Genomic DNA, 21,642 nt, shown 5'->3' with positions numbered 1-21,642 from the left:
AGTGCTGACCCCTGCCCTGTATCACCATGGGCCAAATGAACCCTATTGTAGGCACCTGTCAGAGTTCACTTAGGCAGTTCCCACTGGGAATCCCACTGTACATAAAAGAGCCATCACAGGAGTCTCCAGAGATGCTGGAGCCCACTTCACGCACTTCTTCCTTAGAGTTTTGGTGAAAGGTATGTTCTTGGGGCACTCCTATTTGGGGTCTATGGGATTATTCTGACAGATCTATTCCAATATCCCAATTTCCCCAAGTTTTTGAATGCCTTCTTCTAAGGTGTACCAAGGTAGGTCAGGTAAATCAACAGTTGGTCTAAACTAGGCCATCTGGTAGCCCATGCTTCAGTGAACCAACCAAACAAGCTCTTGGATCCGCTCTTAACCTCTTTTGCTGAGACATTGAAGGAAGAATCTGTGCTATATCAAGAAACTTTGCATTCTTTGCACCAGTATCCCAGACCCTTAGTAAACATTCACAGGGATATTCCCCAGGCTTCCGCTTGTATGTATTAGAAAACTCGAGCAGATCTTTATGAATATAGTACACTTCTTTCTGAGTCATCGTCTGAACCTCACCTTTAAGACCTTTCTGAGACTTAATTCTAGTTACAGGTGTAGAGGAAATAACAGGTGGTGTTTCTTGGGGGCTTCCAGCAATGTCTTCTAAGGCTTCCCCCCCAAGCAATGCACCAGTTGCAGCCTCACCTAGCCTTTTAGCTTGAATAGTTTGGTTGATCTGCTCAAGTGTGAGTTGTTTTACCGATAGGGGATTAATTCCCTGAGGTGAGAAGGCTGGATCTATTGTTTCGGGTGGCTCAGTAGACTCTAGGGTAGCGGTTCTCAACCCGTGGGTCACGACTTCTTTTGGGGTTGCCCGATTCATAACAGTAGCCAAAATAATTTTATGGTTGGGGGTCATCACAACATGAGGAACTGTATTAAAGGGTCTGTGCATTAGGAAGGTTGAGAACCACTGCTCTGGGGGCTCAATATCCTCCTATTCTGGATCCTCTGCCAATATGTTCCCATCCCATGTTGCAGGATCCCATTTCTTTCCGATTAGTGCCCATACTTTAATATCAGACACTGTTGTAGACCGACAATTCCACTGATGCTGTAATTCAACTACTTTTATTATGAAACGCTGGATTTGGTTTTCGGCAATGTCAGCTCTATTACTAAAGGAGAGAAGGCTTTCCTTTGTTGTAAGTGCAGAAATTTTAGATCTTAATTGGGCACTTGAGACCTGCTTCTGAAATTGAGATTAACTCTTTCCTTGATCACATTTTCTATTGTTAGGAGGACCAGCCAAGTAGCTTCCCTATACTTCTCATCCCGACAAAACTGCTGGAAAATGTCAAACACACAATCACCCAGAGCCTCTCCTCTCACCAGCACTTCGTCCATTGGTGGTGATATTGCGGATATGCACGTTGCCACTTCACACCATGGATTAACACCACGGTCTCTAGTAATAGAGGAGGACTGATCTATGCTTATAGGGGTAGAGGGAGGATTCTCAGTGCTGTTAGGTCTTATCAGGCTGGAGAATCAATTCAGGATATTCATATGTATGCTCTTGTTTCTCTGGAACCACTCCTGGTACCAATTTTGTTAGGCAGGGTTCTCTAGAGAAATAAAACCAGGAAACTTATGAATATATATATGTATATATATTTATACAGTGTGAAGGAATATAAGAGCTAACTATCCCACACAGCAGTACAGAGCACCCAGTCCAAGTAACTTTTGGGAACAGTTAATATCCTGGAAGTACTTCTTCTCACGTGGACTGACAGGTTCAAAGTCAAGGAAGCAGACAACAGTCTTTCCTCAGGCAAGACAGGCACAGTCTTCCAGCAGGCAGCAAGGTGGGTCAGAAACAGTCAGTAGGATGGGACCTTAGGGAAGCAGATCCCGATGGGATCTGAACTCAGGCAATGCGTGTCAACAGGATCTACCAGCCTCAGCTCAAGGGATGTACACACCAGCAGCATGGTGATGCAGGTCTCCAAGGAGACTTAAGCTCTAGTAACAGGATTCACGGGTTGGCTTGGCCCACAGGTAGTGTAGCACACAGCTCGAGGCACAGAACTAGCTAAAACAGCAGCATGATGGGCCAATCACCAGGGAGCAGGAAGAGGGGGTGGGGCTTGCAGACACATTTATCTCCTTGCCCTTCATTCAAGATGCAGTCTGATTCATCTCTGCCCACAAGTTCCTATTAGGCTACTTGGCACAATAAGCCTAACTCTCACACTGTTCCATTTTAAATCCCTATCTCCTCTTCCTCCCTGTGCTTCCCATTGCCATTCCTCCTTCTTTAGAACCCTTCACTCTGGGTCATTGTGTGAATGCTGCCCTTTGGATCTCAAATGGTTGAGAAATCCCTGATGCTATAGGTGAGCTCAGTCCGAGATCTCAAGGGTGACTGAAAGCCATCATTTCTCTGGACTTCAATCCATCTCTCTGTCCATCAAGCCTATACATTTTTATAATTGCAGAATTTGAAGAAAAAAAATGTAGATCTTCAACATACTTGTGAAAAATGCTATGACAGTTTACATGGCTGACTCCCTAAACGTCCTACACGCCGCATAGATGTGCCCTTCTCAATTCCCCACTCTTCTAAGCTGTGCTCTGGCTTTGCAGTATTCCACTTGCAGCCTCTGCATATATTGCACAACCTCCCATACGCAAAAGTAAACCCGCTACCATCTAATCGATTCTAACTTGGCCACAGCCATGGTAACTACAAACCCAATCCCATGACACCAAGTCCTTTCCCACTTCTATCAACTGGAGTGGACAGAACAGAACTGCTCCTCAGAGCTTCCTAGATGGACTTCTTTCCGGGAGCAGAACAACTTCACCTGTTTCCTACAGAGCAGCCGAGGGGTTGGGGTCACTGACTGACTCCTTAGGAGCCCAACACAGAGCCCACTCTGCCCCTCCTTAAAATTTGTACCCTTTGGCTCCTATCCCTGCTCCCACTTCCCTTCTCAGAGCTGTCTCTTTGGCACCCAGGGTTCACTGCTTTGCTCCCTTCAGTTGCAAACCGATCTCACAGCTATACAACCAACCTCCCTGGACTCCACTTTGCCCTCCAGTCTTTGCTCTGTTTTGCTGCTCTTGTTCACAGAGAGGTCAAAATCATCCCCATTAGCTGTTTCGACTCTGTCTCCTTCCAGTCTCTCCCCAGACTTGCCCTTGAATGCCACTCCATCAGCCAGACCCACTGCTGGCTTCATATCCATGTGACCCATTCAACTTGTCTTGCTCAATTCCACCTGTTGCAATCTCTGACTCGACATATGCTCTCTGCCCTGAATGTTCATAACCTGATTAATACCTGCGCTGGAGGTTCAAAGAAATTTCCTGGCTTCTCCTAGCTCAGAGTCTAGTTTCAAAGCTCCCTGTGTTAACTGAGCAATGAAGGGCTACTCCCTGATCCCTGGGTTTCAGCTAGGATGACTGGGGCAAAGGTTCTCATGGACTCAGTTACCTTGACATGGTTCACCTGACAGGAGGGAGCCTGGCATTGTCCACGATCACCAGGAACATGTGGAATGAAGCACAGATGTCGCAGGAGCATTACCTGTCAGCCTGTGTGAGGAAAAGGCAGACACCGACTGATAGGAACACTCACACACCACTCCTGGGACTGCGAGCTGCTGCGACCACTGTGTAAAATGGTATGGCACTTCCTGAAAGACAAAAAACAAAACAAACAAATAAACCTGGCAATAGGAATTCCCAATGATGCAGCAGTTCTACTAGCACTGTATCCCAGATAAGTATGAGCCACGGCTGGAGGAGATACATACACGCCCAGGTTCATCACACCATGATTCACAAGAGCAAGAAGATGGAAAGGGAGGAAGTGCCCAGCAGCGGTGAAATGGGTAAATGTCTCTGTAGATCCTGTGCCTCGGCCTCCCTTACTGCACCGAGTCCCTACACAGACGGGCCCAGGCGCACAGTCAGGAAGGCAGGCCGAGGGTGTGCACGGGGTAACTATGGGGCAGTTGAGAACTTGGCCTCGGGGACAGAGAAAGACTCTTCCTAATAGTGTCTAAACCCAAGGGGACAGGGCGGAAGGCTGTGGGAGCAGAGGCAATCTTGGTTCCCTGAGCAGGGGGTTGAAGGCCCTTAAGACAAGGCCTGGTAGAGAGGTCTACAGAAGACTTGGAACGTGCGGCACCCACCCTGGGTATCATTGGAGGCCGGTGAGGCACCAAAAAACCATTGCTATTCCTCATGGAAGTTCCCATCGCCAGCCATGAGATGGTGCAGCAGAGTGAAGCTGGCTGCCATGGTGCTGATTTCCATAGATCTGTCTCTGCCAGGAGAGCGCGCTGCAAACACAAAAGTACCTGGTGAGAATGGGAAGGGCAGCCGAGGGAAGGACACAGGTCTTGTGGCAATGCACAAACACCCCCAGGCCCTACCCTGCCCCCAGACCTGGGAGCCAACGTTCAAGGGGGAAAAGGAACCCCATCAAGGGATTTTCAAGAACGCACGAAGAAAACTGGGTGCTGAGGAGATGCTCTGGATTCAACTGAGGCCAGGGGCGAGGGTCTGGCCTCTCCACCTGGCCTGACCCTCACCCCATTGCCCCAGGTGGCTCAGTTGGCACTTCCAACTCACCATCTGAACACAGGGGCTCTGGCTCTTAAGTCAGGTCTTCTGAGATCTGCAAGGGGCTCAAGCTTGTCCATATGGATCTTAATGCTCCCCTCCCTGTGGGAAACTGACACTGAGGGAAATAGGATGAGGACTTTATTCCCTAACTTGTAACAGTGGGAATCTGGAAAGCTACTATTCCATGGTAGGAAACCCCCACTTTGGTAAGGTAGAGATAAAGTCCAAGTACATTATCCTGCTTACATATGGTTCCCACAGATTCTCCGCTAACAGCTCTGCTGCCTTAAAGTGAGCACCTGGTTGATTTTATCTCTCCACCGACGCAAACATCCTGTTGCTCTCTCTTCCGCCTTGTCACCCTTCCCAGCTAATACCTTCCCTTAATGCAGGTCTGAGGTGTCCTCACTGTGAGCTCAGGGACCCTACTGTAGATACCACCCGCCTTCTGAGGCATGTAACTACTGAATATGCATGTCTAATAAATTCCTATAAATATCTGAGGGTAATGAAGATGCTCTCTCTTCTCCCACTTCCCTGAGGACCATCAAGAGGAGCTGAATTCAGCATGCTACCATAAAATCTGTCAGACTCCTTTATTTTACTCACTCCACACTTTGCTATCATCTGTGACTTTACTGTAATCTTGATGTATTATTGCCGTACAAATGTGCCTACTGACCCTTCGGTTGTTAGAGTCTGATTTTTTCTAACACCTCCCAAGCCACGGGAAGTCACAGGGCCCCTAGAGGGGAGGGCCCTGCATCTCCCCCTTCACTTCAGGCTCCTCTAAGGAAGTGGGACTACACAGTCACCCCAACTCTCACCCTGGCCCCCTGCAGCTCAGGTGTCGGGAACCCTCGCCTCCTGGTCCAAAAGTAAGCAGTTGTGCGAGGACACCCCCTTCAGTGCTGCTCCTTGCATGGGAACACAGGCACCTCCCTGGCTGGCCTGTGGACCCTTTCAGCCATAGTGCAGGGCCATTGGTGACTTGTGGCTCAGGTCAGTGGTATTTGCATCTGTGGTGCGTGACCAAGAGCAGGAATTGCCGGCAGGAGAGGTGGGGTTTGCGTTGAGGCCTGCAGAAGACGGGCTCTCCATGTGTCAGGGTACCGGCCATCCACACCTGGTTAGGGCTCCATGCCCAACCCCGCCTCCTCACAGTGGGCTTGGGCTCCTGCCAGGTGGGCGGGCCGGTCTTTCCCAAGAGTCCACTCTAGAGTTCATACCGAATGAAGGGCAATCTCACTGCACCAGCCATCCTGACCACAGTCTGGGGAGAGCCGGAGCATGGAGATTAAGGTCAGAGTGCGGGTGAAGGCCCAGGTCTGGGTGGCCTGTCTGCTGCTGGCACTCCCCACCATGCCCACAGGTAGGTTACACCTGTCAGGCCTGAGCTTCTGACAGGTGGGAGCCCCTGGGAGAAGGGGATATGAGTGTGGTGGGCAACACAACAGGGTGGGAAGCCAGCTCAGGAATGGGATCTGCAATTGAAGGGTGAATCCTCTGCTGTGGGGATGTTTGGCCACCTCATGTATCCTCACAGCAGCCTGCCCAAGATTGGTCCCAGCTAGCCAAAGAGAACCTTGATGCTCAGAGAGGGCAGTGGCTGAGCCAAGGTCACACAGCAGGACTCGGGCCAGGAGAGCCTGGTTCCTCTGCTTAAGTTTGGCCTGGAGGGGCATCCAGTGAGGCCAAGGCAGGGAGAAAGGAGTCCAGGGGGCCGGGGCCTGTCTTACAAGGCAGCAGGCAGGTGAGGCCACAGGGCTGGACGCCGTAGGCCCTAGGAGTGCTGCGTGCATGGAGAGCACCTGTTGTCCACCTCTTGGCAAAGCCACACACTCACCAGACCCACTGCTCCGTCCTCAGATCCCGGAGACCCTCAGCCTGAAGTGCTCACAGCCCAGGGTCGAGTGCGAGGCCGGCAGGTGGCAGTGAAGGGCACTGCTGTCCTCGTGGATGTCTTCCTGGGCATCCCGTTTGCCCAGGCTCCAGTGGGACCAGGCCGGTTCTCAGCGCCACGCCCAGCACAGCCCTGGGACGGCATGTGGGATGCAAGCACAGAGCCCCCGATGTGAGTACCTGGGCATGGAGGGCAGGCAGGCCAGGTAGAGTCCATCTGCTGGGCTGACTGGCTGCCCGCGTGCTCTCTGGGCTCAGGTGTCTGCAGAATGTGGAGAAAATGAACAACTCCAGGTTCCTGCTGAATGGAAAGCACAGGGTCTTCTCCATTTCCGAGGACTGCCTGCTGCTCAACATCTACCGCCCAGCTGGGGGTGCTGCAGGGCCCAGGAGGCCGGTGAGCAAATCCAGGGCCTGTCCACCAGCCTGCTCAGCCCAAGCGGCACAGGCTACTGTCCCTCCCTGCCCGCAACCTGCCCCAAACACCCATGTGCATGACCATCTCTGCAGGTGATGGTTCGGATCCATGGGGGCTCATTCTTGATTGGAGCCGCCACCTCCTATGACGGGTCAGCCCTGGCCGCCTTCGGGGACGTGGTGGTGGTCACAATCCAGTACCGCCTAGGGTTCCCTGGGTTCCTCAGGTGAGAAGCCCACCTGGAGGACTGCGTGGCTCAGGGAGGAGAGGGAGGCCAATATCCTGAAGGAGGCTAGGGTGCTGTTTGAGGCCTCACCCTGGGAAGGAAGCCAGCCAATGGCAGAGTTGATCATGAACATGGCTCATGAGGCACAAGCTGGTCTCCTGGGGTGGGTCAGGGTTCCAAAGTGGCTTGGCACAGAGACCAGCAGACTCCTGCAGTCCCTTGAGAGCCTGTGCTGGCTGACTGCCCAGCTTGGCCAATCATCACACATTGGAGGCACGGGTGCACACAACTTGGCTTAGAGCCCAGCCAGCCCCAGAAGAGGAGACCTGGTGTGCTGGGTGCTGGTCTAGACCAAGCTGCAGAGACGTCTGCCAGGAGAGGAGACCGCACTGACCACTGCCCTTCCCTCCCGCCAGCACTGGGGACAGCCACGCCCCAGGCAACTGGGGCCTCCTCGATGTGGTGGCTGCACTGCGCTGGGTGCAGGGGAACATCTCCCCTTTCGGAGGTGACCCCAACTGTGTCACCATCTTTGGAGGGTCTGCCGGTGCCATGATTGTTTCTGCACTGGTGAGTGTGCACTCAGCTTGGGGTGAGGGTTGGGGGACCCTGTCCCCTTGGTCACTGTGTTCTCCCTGCCGCCCCAGGTCCTGTCCCCGCTGGCTCAGGGGCTGTTCCACAGAGCCATTGCTCAGAGCGGAGTCATCACTGTCCCAGGGTTCCTGAATCCCAACCCGCTGTCCCTGGCTAAGGTCAGAGTCCTCTTCACTCCGCTGAAACCAACCCCCTGTGGGTACCTGACCCCTCGCCCCGGGGTTCAGGACACAAGCACTGTGGACAGAGCCAGACCACTAGCATGAGGACAGCATAGGGACCATGGGAGCGCAGGGGGAACAGCGATTGCAGTCACAGAGGGCAGGCAGGTGGAGGCGGGTGCATGGCCGAGGGAAGAGGACCTCTTTGGCTGTCCCCAGGCCTTCGCAGACTCCGTGGCCTGCAGGTCCAGCTCCAGCGCTGAGATGTTGCAGTGCCTCCGGCTGAAGCCAGCTGAAGACATGGTCCTTACCGCCGAGTCCCAGAAGGTACACCTGCGTCCTTGGGGACAGGGGAGGGCCAAGGCTCAGAGGGGTCAAGTTTTGTTCCTACGGGAGCAGAGGAGCAGTTAGGTTCTGGGGTGGGGCCTGGGTCAGCCCCTAAGGGGGGAAGGAGGTGAAAGCCCAGCTAGAGCAGGGGACAGCAGAGGGCCATGGCGGCCTCAGGGGAGTCCTGAGTCCGGATCAGAGGCTCACTGCACACCCCTCTGTGCCTTTGGCTCCTCCCCCAGGTGCCCTTTATCCCCTCACTTTCCCTCCAAGCTCAGCAGCTCAGGCACGGGCCCAGGTGGCCCCTGGCTCCCACTTGGGTCTGACTTGGTGGTCCTGGCTTGCTTTCTCCTGCAGAAAATGAAGTTCATTCCCAACACTGTGGATGGTGCCTTCTTTCCCAAGAGCCCCAAGGAGCTCCTGGCAGAAAAGCAGTTCCAGCAGGTGCCCTTCCTCCTGGGTGTCACCAATCATGAGATGAGCTGGCTCCTTCCTAGGGTTAGTGTCCTCATGGTGCTGTGTCCTCCAAGGCCCACATAGGCCAGTCTTCTGTCACCCCGACTGCACAGTCTAATGAACTAGGAACTGTTGTCCCCACTTGAGAAGTAAGAAAGCCCAGCACCAGGGAGGCTTAAGGGACTTGGAGAAGGCCGTCCAGCTAGAGCTTCCTAGGCACCAAACAAGTGCTCCCTTCTTGGAGACCAGCTTTTGTGAAGGGGACTTTCAGGACCGTGCTGCTCTCAGGAAGTGCCGTCTGGCTGTCTGGTTTATACATCAGGCTCTGAGGAGCTAGCTCATGTCACTCTGCCTCAGAGGAGGCAGCTCCCTGGCAGGATTCCTGCATCCAGGTGCTGGGGATGCAGGACCCGGGCTCCTTCCAGGTGCACAGGGCTCCCAGCATCCCTTTCTGCTGCATCTGCATGGTGAGGTCAGCCTGTGTCACCCTCAAGGATGGCCATCCATTCCACAAAGCAGGGTCCCGTCTCCAGTCTCCTTCTTCAGGGGGCTCAGTGCGGGGGCCAACAGTGCAGTGGGCATCTCAACCTGCACGGCTTTGGTCCACAGTGACCTGTTCCTTTGAGTTGTCCACAGAATGCACCTGGGTGCTTGTTGTGAGTCTCTCCTGCCATTGTGGGACTCAGGATTCAAGAAGTTTCTGGATTAGGGCTCTGTGTGTGTGGTTGTGTGTGTGTGTGTGTGTGTGTGTGTGTGTGTGTGTAAAGACAGAGATGACTCAGGCCACACAGAGACCTAGACCCTGGCAGGCACCAAGCAGTGGGGCTGTTTCTCCAGAACCAGAACCAGCGCAGTGTGGACTGCTGTGCCTAGACTGCAGGTCCAGAAATTAGTGCTACAGTGGCGCTGGCGTCCCACTGGGGCTGCCCTTCTGGCACCCTCCTGCCAGCCCCTGAGGAACTGTTATCTATTTTTAGGCAACCAGATCCTGGGCTGAGCACCCTGGGGGCCCAGTGGTTACCATGCTAGGCTCCTACCTGAAAGAGTTTTCCATTCAGAGTCACCAGCTGCCCCACAGAACAATGTAAAGATTGACAGGCTGGTAAGCACTGTGGACTGTAGGACTCTGTCCTGTATGGGTCATCATGAGCCCCAGTCCACTTGTTGACACGGGTTTGGGTTGGGGTTTGAGATGCTGTGTTGACGACCGACTCTGGTGGATGTTTTCACCCTGAAAGTAGCTCGTACTGCACTGGAGATCTGTGCACATCTCCCGTGTGGCTGTGCTTGTCTGAATACCCTGTGCCCATGTGCGCTGGTGCCAGCAACATGCATCTTCTGGGGGCAGTGCCACCTGGGCCCAGTTGGTGCCACATTTTGTCAAACGGCGGTTTTATCAAGCTGTCGCTGAGAGGCCATGGAACTCCCACTTCTAAAGCACACAGCTTCTTACAAGTTCCGACACGTTAACGTCCGTGGATCAGGTCACGTTCACTCATTCCTACTGGAGACAAACATTTTCTTTTCAGTGTGAACGCTTTGTGCTGATATTATCAGTGAACGTTTTGTTCTTGTCCTCACAAAAGTTAACAACGAGCCTAGGAATCTTAAACGTAACTTAAAATGTTTTCATGGTGATTCAAGGCAAGCTTACAGAGCAGAGCACGTTTCTACTCAACTATTCGTGCTTACTTTGTTCCACGTCATTGATTGCAATCCCCGCAGTGTAACATCACATCTCTCACTTCCTCTCTGTTTCCTGTGTCTGTGTCCATCCTTCCTTCTTTCCGACACCCTCTGAACGTTGTCCTGGACGATGTCCAGTGGGAGATTACTCCACGGTGTTCCTAAGTCATTGGTCTCATTCCTCCCCTTCCCTTCCTTCCTACTGTCTGATTGAAAAATGGGCTACCAGCAGGGAGTTCAGGACCCGCACTGGAGGGCCATGGGGCCACAGTCTGGGGATTTCTCCAGTCTCCAGTTGACCAGTAAACCTCATGTCTGTAGGGACGTTGACCTGTGTTTCCCACAGTTCTCTGACTCTTTCTGAGACTTTCTAAGATCATCTTCTTCAGAGCAGTTGGAAGTGATGGCCACGTGATCATCTAGTTGATGACCTGATGTGGACACATCATTGTGATTCACGATGGTTCTGATTTCCTTAGTTTTTCAGAATTCTATTTTACATTGAGGCAGCACCTCTGCGAGCAGAGCATTCGCTGTGACAGTGTCCTAGACTTGCGTTGTGTTTGATGGGTTTGAAAGTTTTGAGTGACACTGGTCAGCTGTGTGGTGAAATTGTTGTCCCCCCAACATTGGGTCCTTGTCCTGTTCTACCAGCCACCTCGGGCAGAGTGGACACCAGGGAGGAGGGGCACTGAAAGAGAAGAGCCTTCAAAGTCAAGGAGCATCATTGCATCTTGTGACCAAATTTTTGCGGGCTTCCGAATTGGGAGTTTTTGATTCTTTAATCCTCTCAGATTTGTAGGAATCTGACTTCCTCCTGACACTACCACACCCCTAACCAGAAGAGCCCCGTGGTCATCAATGGACATTGAGCCATGGAGTCCTGTCCTTCAGCTGTCCTCTGCATGCACAGCTCACTTCTACAAGGGGCCCAGGCAGACGGTGACTGGCATCCTTTCTGGGGTCCTTGGGACCAGGGTTCATTGGAGGACACTGGTGCCCCTCTCAGACCTTGCTAAAGTCACATCCTCTTTATGATGTCGAGGCTGCTCCACCTCTTCTTCCGCTCTCTCCAGGACATTCTTCTGTGATCCTTTTCTGATCCACTGGAAGCAGTAGCAGGGCTCCATTTAGTTCTCTGAACTCAGAGTCATGAGGAATGAAATTCCCGTGGTCCATTCATCTCCTGGACTAAATGTTTCCCCAAATCCTTGATGTTCTTCACTCTTCTTTCCCTGGCCGGTAGACATTAATATTTGTATCTTAGATGCTGCTCACAGACTTTTAAGACCCACTTGCTGCTCCCTAAAGTAGGGGTAGAACATTGTCTTCGTGGGCTACGGCATGTCAGTTGACCTTAGTGTCCAGAAGATCATGGTCCTGAACCCCAGACCTGTTGACTCCTCCTTCAAGGTGTTTCTTTTTTGCCTGAATATTTTTCACCATTTTGTCCCCTGAGGCTCCAACACATTCTGTGATATATTTGCTGCGTAGACAGATGCACGTCGAAAAATATTCTCTGTTCAATCCACATTTATCCATGGGTATAGTACTACAGTCCCTCCTTCACCTTCCAGCCTGTGTGTCCATCCAGGCATCGCCCCTTGCATCCCCATCATTGTAGGACAGTGTGTCCACAGCACTGGACTCTGTTGTCTTTAATTTGTGCTCTCCTCTCAGCATCTTCACTGTTTCCATCAGAGTTGCTGATCTCGCGCTGACTGGATAGTGTCTGCCTGTCACCCGTGTGAGTAGATGTCTACCCTCCAGTCACTTAATGCACTCTCTCTGTTCCTTCCTCTTTTGGTGACCATCAGAGTACATTTACATTCTTGTGAAAGACTTACCTGGGCTTTCGGCAGCAGAGATTTCATGTAATTTTGACCTTCTGTGATGGGCTTATTTGGCTTATTTCTCTCAGCACGATGCCCCCCAGGCTTCCCCATGTTACGAGCTGTTCTGAGCAATCATTACTCTTAGGGTGCAGTATGAGCAGACACTCTTGTAGGTTTACCCATTCTTCCATGGATGAGCACCGTCATCTCTCTTCCCAGTCAGACTCCATCCAGCTGCATGAAGGGCATTTTGCACCAACGACTGTGGTGTCCAGGCAGGACCATGGGCAGACAGTGGTCAGCAGTGTACAGTAACTGTCAAACTCCCTTCCTCGGGGACTTGCCCAAATCAGGAAGGCACTTGAAAACCCAATGAAGGCTGCAGCTGAGGCTCTGAGCAGGGAACGTGGAAAGTTTAACTCCCATGTTGTTTCATCATGACTTCCATGACCAACCATGATTTCCAGAACCGGAAGTGAAAGTGGCGGAATTACCCATGTAAGGCCTACAGTAGACAATCAAAAACAAACAAAGCAGAACCGCTGCTCGCCTGAGAAATGCCGTATAGATGGGGGCTGGGGCAGACTGGGGTTTGGTCAATCAGAGGGTCCTTCTCATCGTCCCCTTCACACTAATTCTTCTTCCATCTGGCAATGGTGAATCACTATGGGGACCCTGGGTCGGATTCTGGCTGATGGGTGTTGTGGATCTTATGTCTGCGGGATATAATCCAAATAGAGAGTGTGTGCCGGGTCACAGGACATTTCTTTTTCCAATTTTTAAAAGAAATGCTTGGCTATTGCACAGCATAGCCGAACATTTGTCCGTCCCACCGGCAGAGTGTGTGGGGTATGTCCGTCCAGAGCCTCACCAGCATTCCTAGTTGCCTCTTTTGTGAGCTTTCTCAGGAAGGCTGCAGTAAGATGAATCTCATCACTGTGTTGGATCACATCTCTGCACTGGCTAATGACAGCCAGCCTCTTTTCCTGAGTTCCTTGACCTCCTGGATCTCTTCTTGGGAGATATGTGTTCAGGCTGACTTGCTCATGGCTTAATGATGTTATTTGTCTTGTCCTTGTTGAGGGCTGAAGTATGACCCTGAATACAGTCTAGACCGGTAGTGATCACTGCATGCCAGGGCCTCCAGGTGTGCTCACTCACTCAGTGCACACAACAGTGCTTAAAGGCAGATGTTTTCATCCCTCTGTGACAGAGTAGTAAACTGAGGCACAGAAATGAGTGTCAGAACTGGGATTTGAACACAGGCAGTCAGGCGCTGCGGTCTGTGTTCTTTCAACTGCGTCATTAGACACACGTAACATTCTCAATCTTTCCTGTAGCCTGCGTAGTTGGATTCAGGGATATTGATGTTGCTTTATGAAAATGTGGAACAAACCATTTCTCTCTCCTCTCTTGTGCCAATCACTTGCTACTTTCACCGGGATGGGGCTCATTGTGGTGGGCCGTGGACTCGGGCTTTGGTCACTCTGGCATGTGGACATAGGCTGTGCATGCTCACCTGACTGGGGCTCTGCTGGGGCACAGTGGTCAGGTTGCACTGAGAGAAACTTGGTGTCCCTGCAGGACTGGGGTTTCCTGGATCAGATTGAGCAGATGAGCCCAGAGGACATGCTGACAACCTTGAGGCCTGTAATGGCTGAAATGGTGAGACAGATGCCAGGGGGGAGGAGTGACTAGGGGTGTCCAGCCCAGCATGCTCACTACCCTTTCTTTCCAAAAACCCACCATTGCCCACCGACTACCAAGTCCTTGGTCCCAATGATGAATCTGGGCTCCAATCAGGACCTGATCTCACATTGAGTTCATCAGCATCATCACTGGAGAATTTGCCTCTTACAGAGCATCTCTCATTGACCAGTCCCCACGCTGAACAAGTAAGACAAGTGATTATCTATCACAATCACCATGACAACCCTCTGCAGCACAGTGTATGGTGTGCTAGGGGACAAAGTCAGACCGTGAACCAACTCTACTAAGACCATGTTGTCACATGTGGAGCTAGGTGGCCCCAGAACAGACCCCAAGGCAGTCACTTGCCCACAGTCCTCCTAACCCCTCAGCAGGTTGCTTCCCCTGTAAATGGGGATGCTACTTCAGACCCAGCAGAGTTTAAGCAGACCAGAGGCTGCCTATGAAGTGGTTCCCATGGAGTTGGTACCCAGAGGGACTAGGCCGATGTACTTTTCTGGCTTTGGGAAACCCGAGGCTTCTCCATCCACACACCCTCCTCCTTGTTCTCTGGAGCATAGAGAGGCCTCATGTGTTGTATGACTGATTCACATGAACTGAAATGGAGCACCTGCCCGGAGCCAGCCCACCTGTTGGTGATTTCACACACTACCCTACTGCCTGAACTGACTCAGAGAGAAACTCACTGACCAGGGTGAGGTCCCTCCACCAGACAGTGATCACTGACCTGGTCTTTGACTCCAAACATGAGCTCATCATTCCCATAATCCACCGAGAACATCCATGACAGAGAATACAGATACACAGAGTGACACCCAGGGACATGGAGGCCAGGCAGGAAGGGTGGTTTTTCCCAGGAGGGTCTTACATAAGCATGGGACCCTAACACACCTGAGCCTGGTCTCCTGCCCCAGGACATCCCCCCAGAGCAGATGCGCACCATCATAGATGAATACATGGGCAACAGCTGGGACCCAGGCACCAAACGTGATGCTGTTCTGCACTTGCTGAGTGATGGTATCTTCAACTTTCCCACATTGAACTTCTCAAGAAGCCTCCGAGGTGAGCTTTACCCTGTCTCTCTGTCCACCTCTCAGTCTGACTCAGGAAAAGGGTCATCACTGGGGACTTGACTGTGATAGGAGACAGGCTCTCCCTGAGACCTGGGGCCAGCACGCTGGGATGCAGTAGCCCAGAAAGGAGAATCAGCTGTGGCGATGTGTTAGGCTCAATTGTCTAGGAGACAAGTCCGGTGACACTCATCAATGTGTAGGAAAGAACTTTATACCAAGATGTAATTCAATAGTCCAAAAAGGGATCCCAGCCCTGTCCAACTCAAGTCCATAGGTTCTATACTTGTCTATGAACCTCTCCTCAGACTCAGTGCACCACATGCAATCATGCAGAAGTCACAGACTGGAGGTGAGGGAGCTCCGTGGATCCAATATTTGTGGAAACATGGCAGGACACTGCCAGGTCAGTGGCAGAGGTGTAGCCCACAGGAAGCTGCAAGGTCCAGAGGGCGAGGAGGAGGTTTGCAGTTCTCTCACTTAGAAGGAAACGCCCTTAAGAGGCATTACCAGGCTGTGACCTGACTGGAAGGTTGGCCTTCACATCTACACTTTCATTAGTCTTCCAGTTGACCTAGAATCATCAGACGACCCAGGAGGGCACTTTGAAGAAGAGGAAATGAACCCAGACCTGGGCAGCTGCTGTGACTTGACAGAGGTCATCAGCAGGCCCCACACTAGTTCCTGGGGATTCAGAGATGAGCGCCTTCCTCTTTGGACACTTCTCCTGGGAGAGCACTCTTGCTCCCCCACTCCCCAGCCTGCAGGATGAGCCCAGAGAGCCCTAGAAAGGCGGAGGGTCCTGACACATCCATGGCTGCTTCCTCAGTTGTAGGATGGATGATAACAGTCTAACCTGTGAGAGAGCCCTGAGCAGGAAATGGATTACCCCAACAAAGCGCACAGCATGGGGCCCAGCACTGAGTCCAAGCTCCCTCAGGGTTCCCTGATAGCCCTGGTCACCACCACTATTCTTTCTGGTATTGATATTCCAACAAGCAGCAATGCACTCAAAGTCCCTCACCTCCATTGGCTTCCCTATTACCAAGAGCCAGCGGATAGACAACCCCTTCTGACACCAACCATTCTTCCCAAGCTCCTCTACATTTCTGCTGGGGTCAATAATTCCTTGCAATTGCCCCCATAGAAGTCACAGAGGAGATTCACAGTTAAGGGGGGTTTTTAGGGGAGGCAGTAGGCTATCCCAAGTCCAGAGCAGCACATGGTAGGGACACAGTCATTGTTCTCCTATACACCAGCTACGGCTCTCTCTCTCTCGTTCTTAATCTCTCAGCTATATGGTCCCTTGGCTTCCATGGATCAGGAGGTCATCTTGCTTGTCACTCTGTCTCACAGTCCCTTAGTCTCCAGTCTCCAAGTAACATAGTCTTGGCGCTGTTTTTCTGAGGCTCTGTGCCCAGTCTCTCAAGTATCTGATCTCAGTGGCCCCCACAACTCAGACAAAGGTCTTGGACATGCTTTGCCAAGGTTGTCAGCATGCCCCACCTCTGCTCTTCCCAGATCACTCATCTTTACAGCCAGTGGGTTGGGAATAAAAACTGACCAGTCCCCTCCATTAGTATTACACACCTGTTTGCCTAGTCCCACCCATACATGTGGTATCATTCCTGAGGCTGAGTCCATGAGGCATATGAAGAAATTTTACCCCAGAGAACATCTTGGACCACTAAGCTCCAAGGGTAATTTTCCTGCTCAGAGCAGACAGCACACAGAGAACCATAGGGCTGGCCCCACCAGGAGACATGACATCCCTCATTGAACCGTGGCGCTGCGGGGGACAGCACTGGAGACCCAGTGCGGGGGTAGTGCATGGTCTGACCCATCACACTGGGGCGAGGCTCTGAGGGCACGCAGCAGAGCAGCAGGGGGAGCAGAGTGATGAAACCCCAGGAGAATACCAAAAATAGACTTTGGGGACAGACTGTGACACCCCACGACTTGACTAGAAAACACTCGTAATTGCCAACCTTGAGCTATTTATAGGCTTTTCTATTTTTGCCAGTGCCTTTCTTATTATTGTTATTTTGTTTTTGTTTGTTATTCTTGTTTTCTTGGTATTGACATCCTCAATTGTTTTATTTGGCTTTGCCTGGTTCTTGCACTTATTAACATGTCTGCATATCTATGTAGATAAGATAGGCAGGATAAATAATTCAGAGATGGAAAGAATGAGACCAATGGTTCTGGGGCGATACGGGAGAAAGGGAGGTGGGCCAAAGGAAGAGGGCTGGGGAACCAACTCAGGGACAAGGGAACAACAAGTGAACTATCATCAATGGAAGGAAAGTTGTAGGATGCCTCGTGGGGCTTAATCAAGGCCAATGTACCAGCAAGGAATTACTAAACCCGAATGAAGGCCGAACATGAGGGTGGAACAGGAGGAAAATAAAAGGAACTAGAGGAAAGAACCAGCAGGCAAAAGACATTTATAGAGTTCTAAACATAGGCATGTATATATATATGGATATATAAAACAACGGGGGACTAGAACTATGAACTCATATCTATATGTTAAGAATTAAGGTTGCAGATGGATATTGGACCTCATCTCAAGTATTTCCTCAACATAAAAACACTTTGTTCGAACAATCTGGCACTCTGTGATGCTCACCTTCCCCACATGATCGCTGAGGACAAAGTGGGTGCATAAGCAAATGTGGTGAAGAAAGCTGATGGTGCCTGGCTATCAAAAGTTATAGCATCTGAGATCTTAAAGGCTTGAAAACAAACAAGCAGCCATCTAGTTCAGAAGCAACAAAGCCCACTGCATGAAGCACACCAGCTTGTGTGGTCATGAGGTGTCAATGGGGTCAGGTATCAGGCATCTAAGACCCAGAACAAAACCATACTCAAGGTGAATGGGGAGGGAGGCAAGGAGAGGAAACCCAATGCTCATCTGTAGCTAATTGGTGATCCCCACACAGAGGGGTTACAGGGAAGAGATTGAGCCAGTCAGGGTGCAGTGTAACCTGATGAAACACACAATTTTCCTCTAGTTTTTTGGTGCTTCCTTCCCTCACTATCATGACCTGAATTTTACTTTACAAATCAGATTAGACCACAGTATGCATATTGCTACAGATAAGAGCCCGTAACACAGGGAATCCAGGACAGATAAACCCCTCAGGGCCAACAATGAGAGTAGAGCTACCAACAGAATTAAGGGATGGTGGGGTAAGAAAGGGGGAATTTATCACAAGGGAAAACTAGAAACCCTCCCAAGGGGATGAATAATGGAAAAGTTGGGGAGGGCTGACAGAGGAATATGTAAGATATGTGTGTGAGGGAGTGTGCGCAAGGGGTAGGGAAGGGGGAAGAAATGGGTAGTTGATATCAGGGGCTCAAGTGGGAAGAGAATGCTTTGAAAATGATGGCAGCATATGTGCAAATGTGCTTGACATACTGGATGAATATATGGATTGTGATAAGAGATGTAAAAGCCCCAATAAAATTATTTTTAAAAAAATAAAGAAAGAAATTTCACTCCCCAACAGATCTGACCGGCTTGTTGGGCCAAAGGCAGGGTCTGATCAGGTTGGGGTTGCCTAAATCTGACCCTGCCATTTCTGCAGATTCCGGTCTCCCCATCTACTTCTACGAATTCCAGCATCGACCCAGTTCCTTTGTGAAACTCAGGCCAGACTGGGTGAAAGCTGACCATGGGGCTGATTTGACCTTCGTGTTTGGGGGCCCCTTCCTCATGGACGAGAGTTCCCTCCTGGGTAAGCACAGACCTGCAACCTTAAGCAGTCAGACCTCTGGGACAGTGGGGGACTTGTAGAAGCAGAGGTCATGGATACACATGGGGGCCCTGTAGTTGCCGCCTGTCCCTGATACTGGTCCATCCTTCCCACCAGCCTTCCCAGAGGCCACAGAGGAGGAGAAGCAGCTGAGCCTCACCATGATGGCCCAGTGGACACAGTTTGCCCGCACAGGGTGAGTCTGAGCGACAGAATTGGCCTCACGCCAGAGCCACTCAGGATCCGCCCCTGGAACACTCACAGGACACCTATTTCTTCCTTCCTTCCAGGGACCCCAACGGCGTGGGGCTGCCTACGTGGCCCCTCTTCACCCAGTCAGAACAATATCTGCAGATCAGCACAGAGCCACGCACTGGCCAGAAGCTAAGGGAATCCTGGATGCAGCTGTGGGCAGAGATGCTCCCCACCAAGACTGCGCAGTGGGAGCAGAAGAAGGACAGGGCAGCCCAGGAGGAGCTCTGAGACATGGCCTGGGCCTGCTGGGCTGGGGTCATCACAAGGAATGGCAGAATGTCAGCAAGGAAACCTCCTTGTTCCGTGGCTGGTGGACACTTCTTTGCAGGCTGCCATGTTTCATTTCCTTAAACAGGCTCAACTCCTCCTAGACTGATGTGGGCTCTTTTGAAATGTCACAAAACTGCTCCCCCCCACTGAGCCTTTGCACAAGCTCCTCCCTGTCCCTGTAGTACCTTCCCCCGACTGTGATGACCAGTCCTAGCTCATTTTCAGCCTCTTTCCATCATTCTTCCTCCAGAAACTCTCCTCTGCCGTCTGGGGGCTAAGTGGTCCCAAGTCTTGTGTATTACAGCCTTAGCCTAATGCTACAGAAACAAACCCAGTGACAGTCATACATATATGATAGAACTTTATATAAAGAAGTCATTAAATATCAAGAACATGGCCTTCCCAGTCTGACTCTAGTCTGGAAGTCCAACACTACTCCATAACTCCCTCATCAAATGCACACGGCCTCATGCAATGATGCAGAATGCTGGAAGATCTCAGGTCAGTGGGTACAGAGTCATGTGGATCCAAGGTCAGTGGAAATATGGCAGGGCATCGGCTGCTCTGAGAGTGGTCCACAGAAAACCAGCAGGCAGGAAGGCATTGTGGTAGAGTGAGAAGGAGGTACACACCATCCTCCTTATGAGAAGGACACAGCCCCAAGGAAGCATCATCAGCTGTGACCTGATTGACTGGGTGAATTCCACTCCTACACTTTCACACATCTTCAAGTTGACAGAAAATCATCTCACTACCTCAGTGAGAGTGTGAGTGCCTGAGACACTTGGCGAATGGTGGCTGTAGATTTGAACCTGGGCCCTTTAGGGGCAAAAGTCATGCTCAGTCCTCCCAGAGGATTGGTTCAAGGATGCCCGAGGGACTCCTGGGACATCAGGCTGGTCCCCCCTAGAGTAGAGCTCCATCCAGAGTGCTCAGACTAGGATTAGGGCGGCCTTGGGACATGGCACCCCCTCTTGCGTTCTGCCCAGCCTTAGTCCCTGAACAGCAGGGTTTGCCAGAAGACAGAGCCTTGCAGCCTGGGCTGTCCACCTCCCTGCCCATGAGCCTCAATCTTTGTGGCTTGACTGGTTTCCTCCATCCCCTTCTAGGTGGGGAGGGCAACTACTGGTGTTTCTCAACCCCTACCCAGAATACCCACAGGCTACAGGTGGAAGAGCATGTGTGGACTAGTGTCCCAGCGGAAAGAAGGGGCCAACCCACCCGTCTTACAGAGGGTCTCAGAATGGGGATGTGGCATTAACATAATCTCCTGTCTACTTGGGAAGGGGTGGAGTCTAGCTTGTCAACCAGGCAATAGCCAATGAGCCTCTGTGTGGGCATGGTCTTCTTGTGAGCATTCTTGGAATTCCTGTATTCTACCCTGGAAGTGGGAGACACACTCTCTGCTGTCTCATCCTGGTGACATAACATATGGAGTGTCCTAGAGCCCTGGAGCTGGAAGAGCCAGGTGGAGGCCCTGCCAATATTGAGATACTTCCACTGCCAATGGATCCAGAAGACTTTCCACGCAGTGGCCTGTGATCTTCCTGCATTTGGCATTATTCCAAGTATTGCCTGAGACAGAAGAGGAATTTATAGATTGGTATTGGACATATGAACTAATATCAGTCTTATGGACTTGATCCATACTGCGCTGAGATGTTCTCTCAATATTCAATTGCTGTTGTCTATCAAGCTTTTTCTTATACATATGAGTGTCTATAAATTATGTTTCTATAATCTACCCAGACTAATGCATGTTACCACAAGTCAGGATCAGAAAACATGAATACGGTAATCAGGTTTACACTAATACCTCTCCTCAGCCAGCAGCCAAGTCTCTTTCCAATCCTCAGCCTCCCTGCCACATGGCCGTTTGGCATCTGCCTCCATGGCCAGGAAGCCGGCCTGATGCTCTGTATCACAGCCTTATGGTCTCTGTGCTGCTCCTCTGCTCTGTCTCAATGTCTGCTGGCCTCATCCTCTGGTCTCTGTGTGTCATGGTGTCTGCTGCCTCCATGTCACACAGCAATTTCAAACTAATTCCTCTGGTGGCTCTTCTTCCTACATGCTCCCGGGATTCTCCCTGCTCCTGCATCTGAGATGGCTCCTCCTTATGGCCCAGGGAGAGGCAACTCAAACTGACCATAAATGTTGCATATGGTCTACTGCGTAGTCCCACATGATCATTTGGTGACAGTTTCAGAGCCAGGCAGAGAGGAGCCCTAAGAAAGTAATGTCAGCTCCCCACCACTTGCCATTGGGACGTGTTCTGCTCTGAGAAGGTGCGCTTACATGGACATGACCCCAGAGAGGCTTTGCTC

At 51.3% G+C, this 21,642-nt stretch overlaps 1 protein-coding gene across 1 annotated transcript; it reads left to right on the top strand.

Moving 5' to 3' along the window:
• The first annotated feature begins 5,937 nt into the window (after positions 1–5,937).
• Positions 5,938–19,276, top strand: LOC142431757 (carboxylesterase 3-like). Its single transcript, XM_075536720.1, has 13 exons — positions 5,938–6,019; positions 6,517–6,721; positions 6,808–6,946; positions 7,060–7,193; positions 7,610–7,763; positions 7,841–7,945; positions 8,168–8,275; positions 8,633–8,773; positions 13,837–13,917; positions 14,877–15,024; positions 18,626–18,775; positions 18,911–18,989; positions 19,084–19,276. Exons 1-13 carry the CDS (start codon positions 5,938–5,940, stop codon positions 19,274–19,276), a joined length of 1,719 nt encoding a protein of 572 aa, XP_075392835.1.
• Positions 19,277–21,642: the final 2,366 nt, after the last annotated feature.

Source organism: Tenrec ecaudatus, chromosome 18 (assembly GCF_050624435.1).
Source record: "Tenrec ecaudatus isolate mTenEca1 chromosome 18, mTenEca1.hap1, whole genome shotgun sequence".
Classification (NCBI taxonomy): domain Eukaryota; kingdom Metazoa; phylum Chordata; class Mammalia; order Afrosoricida; family Tenrecidae; genus Tenrec; species Tenrec ecaudatus.
The sequence above is the reverse complement of the archived record's forward strand: the minus strand, read 5'-3'. Positions and strand labels throughout refer to the sequence as shown.

Coding starts and splice junctions, on each gene's coding strand:
- LOC142431757 (XM_075536720.1), top strand. CDS start 5,938: ATGGAGATTAAGGTCAGAGTGCGGGTGAAGGCCCAGGTCTGGGTGGCC. Junction 6,020..6,516: donor ACTCCCCACCATGCCCACAG/GTAGGTTACACC, acceptor CTCCGTCCTCAG/ATCCCGGAGACCCTCAGCCT. Junction 6,722..6,807: donor GCAAGCACAGAGCCCCCGAT/GTGAGTACCTGG, acceptor CTCTGGGCTCAG/GTGTCTGCAGAATGTGGAGA.